The sequence below is a fragment of the Phaseolus vulgaris genome, chromosome 11 (assembly GCF_051622355.1).
Source record: "Phaseolus vulgaris cultivar YP4 chromosome 11, ASM5162235v1, whole genome shotgun sequence".
Taxonomy (NCBI): Eukaryota; Viridiplantae; Streptophyta; class Magnoliopsida; order Fabales; family Fabaceae; genus Phaseolus; species Phaseolus vulgaris.
Genome location: NC_143508.1, coordinates 6,128,677 through 6,137,451, shown reverse-complemented (window position 1 = coordinate 6,137,451; position 8,775 = coordinate 6,128,677). Strand labels below are relative to the sequence as shown.

The 8,775-nt window shown below is 32.3% G+C and overlaps 1 protein-coding gene across 1 annotated transcript; it reads left to right on the top strand.

Annotated features, from left to right (window-relative positions):
- Positions 1-856: 856 nt before the first annotated feature.
- LOC137824466 (Chloroplast-targeted copper chaperone protein) lies at positions 857-2,788 on the top strand. The gene is made up of 3 exons (XM_068630120.2): positions 857-1,503; positions 1,678-1,753; positions 2,034-2,788. Exons 1-3 carry the CDS (start codon positions 1,054-1,056, stop codon positions 2,156-2,158), a joined length of 651 nt encoding a protein of 216 aa, XP_068486221.2. The 5' UTR covers positions 857-1,053; the 3' UTR covers positions 2,159-2,788.
- The last annotated feature ends 5,987 nt before the right edge of the window (positions 2,789-8,775 follow it).

Below are 8,775 nucleotides of genomic sequence, written 5' to 3'. Positions count from 1 at the left end.
AAAAATTTGAAATTTCATGAATTAATGAGATGAGAAGAATTTTATTTACTAGAATTTGTGCTATGTCGACAAGTTGGTCATGAACCATCAAATGACGTATCGAGTTACATTGATCAAATAAAGAAATAATTTTTTCTTTCGTTCAAACTCTTTTGCTTCACTCAAGTATGGATAAGTGTGAATTACCAAGTTATCGAATACTGAAACCTGTACGACATATTGACACTTCAATCCATTACACAACAATCGTTCAAAAACAACACACAAAGATTAATAATATGATTAACGAAGGATTAACAATATCATTAATAAGTATTGTACATTAAATATTATCAAATCATGATTGAGAGAGAATTAGATCCATTAGATTTAACTTAACCATCCATACAATCAAAGTCCAACACAATCACTATAAATAAATGAACATCTTAAAATTAAAGATAATAAAACTTTGATTCTATTTATACTCGTAACTCGAAGCGATAGTAATATGAACATCAGAATATAATTATATTTATATTTCTCGAGATTTGAAAGAATTGATAAAAACCAAAAATATATAAAAAAAGGAGAAGACAAGTAATATTCAACTTTACAATGAAAATTTTTCCAAAAAAGTTAAAATTACAATTTTTTTAAAGAAAAACAAAATTGATATTAGTTTTCTAACTTTTTAAAATTGATTTTAACGTAACTTTTTTTATGATTTTAATGAATTATACTATTTTTATATAGTTTTTCTAATTTACAAAATTTAAATGTGGAAGCCTTCTTATCCAAGCCTCATCGTATATACCAAGTCAATGTAATAAAGGATAAAATCCTTCTTTGAAAATCTAGATTAATCTTGTATCAAAGGCATCATTACTCGAGTGGGACCAAAATGCATTATATTCCTTTTCCCCTACCTAGTTAAGATTTTATGTTACTCTCTTTCCCTCTACTCTGACTTCAGCTACTACCTACTACTTCAAACTTCATTGCTTCCATCCAATTCTCTCTTATCTTTATAGCTGTTTGCAACCAAAGAAATTAACTACTACGACCAAAACCATGAAAGGAGTTGATTTATTCTGTTCTTCCTCAGCTTCCACTGCTGTAACTTCTACCATGCACCATCGTTCTACAGTGCGTGGAAGGACCAAAAGCTACTACCACGATGGAAGGAAAAGGCAACTCTGTGTACCTTGTTCATCCCAATTGCCCATAAGTCCTATGCCTTACTTGGAGAAGCACAGAAAGAGCTCAGCTGACAAGGATAACCGTGACACGCGTAGAAAAAGTTCTGGTGATGTTAGCGACCTATATACTCATGCTGCTGCTGATGGTTCATCCAGAAGATATCTCCTTGGTGATGCGCCATTCATTGAGTGGGTATCAGACTCTAATAAATTCATACCAATGCTTCCTTCTCAACATCATGTCAAGGACAAGCCCATGCCCATCAAAACAAACCATCCTCCAACTCTTCGCTCCTCTTCTGCAGCTCGCTCCAAGGACCAGGTTTTTCTTTTCTTTTCTTCTTTCTTTCTTTCTTTTTTCCTCTAAATAATATTTAAAAGTGATACTTATTAGTTACTATTTTGTCTCAATGAAAATTTGGAGTGTTACTATAAATACTCATTTTGTTTAACGATGACATTAGGGTGGTCATGTTTTGTCTTCTGAAACCTTCAGGTTGTTGTTTTGAGGGTGTCACTGCACTGCAAGGCCTGCGAAGGAAAAGTTAGAAAACATATTTCAAAAATGGAAGGTGAGTCTGGTCAATCCATACTTAGTTTTGGAGTTACAAAATAAGAGATCCTTAATATAATTAGCCAAAAAAGTGTCATCAGTATTATTACTCCCGTATTCTTGAATTTTGTGTTGTTTCTAAACACCAAAGTTTGATGTTTTTGGTTATGCACCTAATCATTTATATCAACCAATCTAGCACTAAAGCATCAGTGACTTGTTGGTCTTACAGTTTCTCCATATTTTAAATGTTTGTGTGGAGAATAGTGTATGGCTAATCTAATCCTGTATGTTTGTAGGAGTGAGATCGTTCAGCATAGAAATGGAGACAAAGAAAGTGACCATCATCGGAGACGTGACGCCACTGGGGGTACTGGCGAGTGTATCCAAGGTGAAGAGTGCACAGCTATGGCCATGTCTCTAGAGTTGAATTTGATACACCATTAGGGTGTGCGTGTTTGTATTTTGTATGATTAGAAATTGGATGAGTTGTGAAGCAGTGAATGGATCTTAATGTGTGTGTTGTAAATGAACATTTTGCTTTAGTTGTTTATTTATTGTGGTGAGTAAAAGGTAGCCCTGCACCAAGACCCACATTACTCGTGGGGTTTACTAATATATAAAAGTAGAAAGTAAGGAAATTGAAAATAAGTGTTTGAAGCTGAAGAAGCTCACTCACACCACAACCCTTGAGGCTAAGCACTTGAAAAGCAATAATGAGTAACGTAATCTCCAGGCATATGAGAAGCTTGCAAATGTATGTTGAAGGCACTTTGTTGGGGTGCACAAGTCAGAAGGTAATGCATGCCAGACAGTGGTAGCAGACAGCACTCAAGGCCAGGCTGGTGTGTTTGGAAGCATTCTCTTCTTAAAACTTATGCTTCTAACATTTTCTTTTTCAGCTGATGACTCTGAAAGCAGGGAGAGTTGGTTAATGTGACATTATGCAGGTCCCATTGTTGGAGGGTTCATTTTGCTTTTGTTGTTTTTGTGAACATTGTACATTCTATATTCCCTACAAGTAACCTAATGATGAGAGCATAGTCCACTTTTATGGTTGCCTAGTCCTTCTCAAATTTGAGGTGGTGGGGTGTTTTATCTTCCTTATATACTTTATCTACTTTCTCTAACCAATTCATGAGACAAAAGGTACCATGTAGAAGCCATCAGAGGTCTGTTTATCACCAGTTTTGCTTTCCTCTTCGAGTTGTTTCTTTGCTTTAGTTTTTTGACCGAATTCTGTGTTACCGATTAACATAGTTGTTTAACATATGTTCTTTTGAAAGCGTAATTTTTGCTCTGTTCCAATAGAGGAATTACTTTCCTTTTGGGTTGAAATGGGTACTAGTTTTGGGAGGAAAACTAAATTGCTAGAAAAATGCAGTGTTGAAGTGCTTTCCGCCAAGCAGAAAGTACAAAAAAGCGTTGCAGCAGGATCCCAATGAAATCGGTTTTAATTGTGTTTTATATGCAATCAAATGAGGAGGAACGAAAGTTGAAAATGATAGATTGAAGAAAAGAGTAAGACTGAAAAGGTTAGGTCACTAAAATGGAATTTTTTATCGGCTAATAGTTTTCTCCATAAGCACTATCAAAGAATAACATGTTTAAGAAACTCAATTATCTACCAAGTATGATAGAATGAAGTCGTGTAAAAATGTCTAAATTAAAATAATTAATTACTATACTACAGTAAAATCATGAAATAGAAACAAATTTTTAGAGACCAAAATAATTAGTTACAGTAGGAACTAAAATAAAGACAATTTTAGAAACTAAAAAGAAAATTGATTTCTAAATTAGTTTCTATTATTTTTTATTATTGTTAAATAGTTTCTAAATTGGTATCTAATTAGCAACTAAGGTTTTAACTACCAATTATTTAGTTTCTAAATTTGGTAGCAAAAACCTTGGTTGCTAATTAGATACCAATTTAGAAACTATTTAACAATAATAAAAAATAATAGAAACTAATTTAGAAATCAATTTTCTTTTTAGTTTCTAAAATGGTCTAAAATTTAGTTACTATTGCAACTAATTATTTTGGTTTCTACAAATTGGTTTCTATTTCATGATTTTCTTATAGTGTTATATTAACTAAAGTAGAGATTATTTTATAAATTAAAAAATTATTGTTATTTAATGTAATTTTTATTATTAATAAAAATTTATAAATTAGTTTCTAAATTGGTATATAACTATTAATTACTAAGGTTTCAGCTACTAATTAATTGAATAACGTGTTTAACCTCTTATGGCAAGCAAAAACGATACCTAAAACATTAATTAACTACTGCTTGGGGATTATGCTTGATAGATTAACAACTAGTAATAATCTCACCAGGAGAGGTGTGATAGTATGTGCTTTGTAAAGCGCAAGAAGAATCATCTCAACATTTATTCCTGAAATATGTATATGCGCGAGTTTGGTCTCTCTGTTTTGTCCAACATAAAGACTTAAAATACCATTGAGAACTTTCACTTAGTCCATTTATTCATCAAACAAAATCAGGTATGGAAGGGAATGTGGGTAGCCATTGTTTGGAGTATTTGAGAACAACAAAATTTGGTTGTCTAGCAAGGGATTCCCGATGCTAAAGAAATTTTTCATTCAGCTTAGCTCCTTTCATGGTTAAGGTTGAAGCACAAGGTATCTTCCTTTAATTTTTCTTTCTCAGATTGACTTCTGAACCCTGATCAATGCTTTCAAAGTTGCTGAAGTGGATGATGATGAAGTTCGTTTTAGTGGTTTGGGTTATGGAGTTGTTGTATGGTCAGGTTATGTGGAGTTGTTGTATGGTGTGGTTATATGGAGGACGTCGATGAAATCATCAATGTTAAGCTTGTGCTACTGAATCCTTAAGAAAAAACACTATCTAGGTTAGGGAAACTCCATTAAGGTATTATTCATGGTTGGCATCACCTAATAGGTGATGTTTTGGGATGGTGCAGGTAGATGAGCCCTGATTCCCTATTTCAAACTTGAGTTACTAAAACTAGCATGGCCTATTACACAATATAATCTTTCATGGCCTATTACACAATATAATCTTTCATCGATGGTTGGACCTTATGTCTATTGGGCTTGTGGTCATGTACTTGCTGTAACATAAGCACACCATATCACACATCCAAAAAGTCACCCTGCAAAATTAGCATAAAAACAAAGTAAACAACAAGGAAAAACACAACTATTAACTAATCTTTCCTTCTTAAACCTAAAGCTTCTATTCCTGTAGCTATATTTACCTCATCTAAACCATGAAAACCTACACATAACCATGGCAGACTTACACCTCTCCAACACACTTCCAGTCTTATGATGACAATATTTTAACTAGACAGATAAACCATTTCCTGTAACACAATATAGATCGCGACCTAGCTGTTCGTCCTTACCTTCAACATCTTTTATTTTTAATTGATTTCAAGCACTTCTTTGAATCAATACATCATTGTGAATATGCGAAATCAGCTAATTTTTTTTTACTTGTAACCTAAGACTACACCTTAACCTTATATTTGAAAATAAAACAAAAGTAATAAAAAAAATATTTAATTATTTGATTGTAATAATTTTTGTTTAGTAAATAATTAATTATCGTGCCACAATAATTGACTACTAATTTTATTCAAAGCGTGTTCTCTAAAAACAGTAATATTTTTTTGAACGTATCAGTATCAGAATACAAATGTCACTTCCGGTAATTATAAATTTTCACATTTGGCTATTTTTCAATCAAAATCATGAAAGGGCCTTGATGATGGATCATTGATTATTAATTAATTAGTAGAACAATAGTATTCTGGTCCACATGCATTGCACCCCACCAGTTTGCCCTAAACTTGCATGCAGACAGAAGTACCATGTCTGAGAGAAGAACAGAATACTACTTGATCTGGAAAGTGCTTCTTTGTGAACGATCAGAATTAATTTGGTGAGGGAAAGTAATACATCAACACGTATTCCTGTGCTGTACAAGAGGGTATCCAATGCCCTGTCCATCTTCAAGATTAAATTAAAGACTCCATGTTTGGACCACGTACCCTACAATGGTAACACCATCTTCTCATCATAATATAGACTCTCTTCTAGCCAACCACATTAATTAAGAGCTTAAATAAAAGCATTCAACAAATTTAACATCTTTCATGTTATTAAGAAGTTAATTTTCAGAGATTTTTCAGTGATGGTTGTCAAATCAACTCTTTCAGTCATTTTTTTAGTTTTTCCTTGTTCCTTTTAATTGATATAAACTTTAGCGAATAACCTAATAACAACATTTATAAACTTATATATATAAATCATTTTAAGAGTCTTTTCTTTCATGAAAAAACAGATAAAAAAAATCTGATCGATACAGCTAGCTAGCACTTGTCTCACACCACCATAAATACACCTACCCACTGTGATTCTCTTCATCATCACACTCACACAGCCTGCATAATCACCAAGCAAATCTCTCTCAACTCAACCTAGTAAACTCTAAGAACACACCCCACATAAGCCTCCCTTCCTTACCCTTATCGTTTTTGCACAATCCTCTGAAATCACAGAGAAAAAAAAGCCATGTGTCTCATACCAACTACCCTCCCACTCTCCATTTTACTTCTATTTTGTTGGTCAGAAAAACAAGTGAATTGCATGAACCGAACCCATCGTCCTCTCCTCTACCCCCCCATTTGAGAGAGCTTGAAGATGAACACCATAGAAAAGAGCTTTAAGAATGTTCAGTTATTGGAGATCCACGAGCATGTCCGGGTGGAGATTGGACAATGCGAAGGCATTGGTTGATTCCGAAATCTATTACGTACGTGGACTCTCCCAGCGGTGGCAAAGGCTTCTAAAATTGTCTGGTTGGCGGTGAAGTGAGACAATTTGATCAATATACGGGCATTAATCCATTCATCCAAAATATGCAACTTAATATTATGATGAGTTTTACTTGCATGTCTTTCTATTCTCTAACTTGTTTACTTGTTACCAAATTTAGCAGAGAATAGGGTATGCATACTTCATCTCAGTGTTGCTGTGTAGGGTAAAGTATGGCAAAACCTTGCTAGGTATGTTCGCATCAATCTATAGATACCCAAGTTATGATTTTGTTTAGAATAATTAAATGTTAAATAACGGGGTCATAAATTATTTTTGATGGAATATGTGAATTTTTTTTATCGGCAATAAACAATTAAATTAAATCGGTTTAATTAAAGGGTGATCCAATTCTCATACAGAGAATAAAAGATAAAAGTTCTTTCACCTTCGTATCTATAGATTAATAACTGAAGAAAAAAAAAAAACAACGCACCAACCTTAAATCGAGTACATACATACCAAGGCTTCAAGACACTATTAAGAGAATGAGAAATTTACTGACAGTATCTTTGAGTTGATCCAAGACCAAACCTTGACCTGTGCCAGAGAAAAAACTTCAGTATGATCAACCACTCCTCCTTTAAACAAACAATTATTCCTATGTCTCCAAATCTCACTGACCAAAGCTATCCAAATATTACCCATAGTAAGATTAACTAAATTAGGTGCATCCAAAATTTTGAAGTGTTCAAAATGTGACCCAGGAATGATAAGATCAACCGAATTCATTCCTAACCAGTCATAACATAGGTTCCAAATTAGCCAAGCTATCCTGCAATCGAAGAATAAATGATTTGTTGACTCCTCTAATAACCTGCATAAGCTGCAAAGATTACACTCAATCTGTATCCCTTGTCTCACCAGATTTACCTTGGAGGCTACCTTGTTTTCAATCACCCTCCAAGCTGTGACATGAGCCGAAGACAATGCTTTAATCCTCCAGAAACATTTGTAAAATCTCGAATTTTCCTCTTCTCCTTCTCTCTTTAATAGCTCTCGTAAGCAGACTTGACTGAAAACACTATTGTCTTACTGTCCTTCCAGACCTATTTATCATAAATTAAAGTAAGGAGTACAGAATCTTATATTAGATGAATAAATATAGGAGAAAAAAAGACTACGAACTTATTGTTTTATGATTAAAAGTGTTATCAATTTCTTGTATAAGTTTACTCAACTAAGAATCAAATCTCTGTGATTTTTCAACTTGAATAACCCAATATTATTTTTAGGGTTGTATATATCAATGACTTCGTATCTATTAACCTAGCCTAACTGATATAGTTGAATAACAATGATAAGTTGAAATCTTTATTCATTTGATAATTAAATATATTATTATTTTATTTTTAAATTTTGTTTATATTAATTTTTATTATAAAACATAATATTTTATTATTAAAAAAGGGTTGTAAAGTGAAAGTAAAAAAGAAAATTAATGTCAAATAAACTTTAACAAAGATATACAATTAACGGTTATTTGGTCTCGCCGAGTAAGCAAGCAAACATGTGATGTAATTAAGTTTAAGTTTCCATTTCCGGTAATCATTAAATGTAATATAGGAAAATAAAATGAGATTAACTATATTACAAGAATGAAATTTGTTTAAATATTCTTTTCGTCATTGACTATGAGGTTGTTTAATTAATTTTTTTATTTGGAATTAGATAAATAAATCCTAGAAATCGGTGAAAATATTTTAGTCTCTTAAATATAGTAAGTTACTTTTATTCTCAAAATTTAAAATTAATTTTTAAAAAATTTGGTGATTTGAAAAAAGAGAGTTTTTCTTTTAGTCCTATCTAAAACGGGTTAAAATGAATACTTTTAAAAAAATAATTATGAAAGAGTGTTTAATTAAAAAAGTATTTAAAATAAAAGTAAGTTATCATAAAACTATCTCATTGTTTCAGTTTTCCTTTTGCTATTATTTTCTTCTTTCCACACCCTGAATTTACTCACTTGGAACCCATCAGAAAGCAATAGAGCAAAAGAAAGGCTATGATGACTTTTGAAAAATTTGACATTGGAACCAAAAAAATACAATAATACTCATATACTTTTTGTTTGAAAGATACTTTATATAGCTTTCATTTGTTTTTATATCTCTTCTCTTATCACATCATAGTGGTTGTATCCATTTTTTCTACTAAAACACAACAAC

Excerpts from the sequence above, each read along its gene's own strand:
- LOC137824466 (XM_068630120.2), top strand. The coding sequence starts at position 1,054 with ATGAAAGGAGTTGATTTATTCTGTTCTTCCTCAGCTTCCACTGCTGTA. Across the intron at positions 1,504-1,677 it reads CAGCTCGCTCCAAGGACCAG|GTTGTTGTTTTGAGGGTGTC; the intron begins GTTTTTCTTTTC and ends TGAAACCTTCAG. Across the intron at positions 1,754-2,033 it reads ACATATTTCAAAAATGGAAG|GAGTGAGATCGTTCAGCATA; the intron begins GTGAGTCTGGTC and ends GTATGTTTGTAG.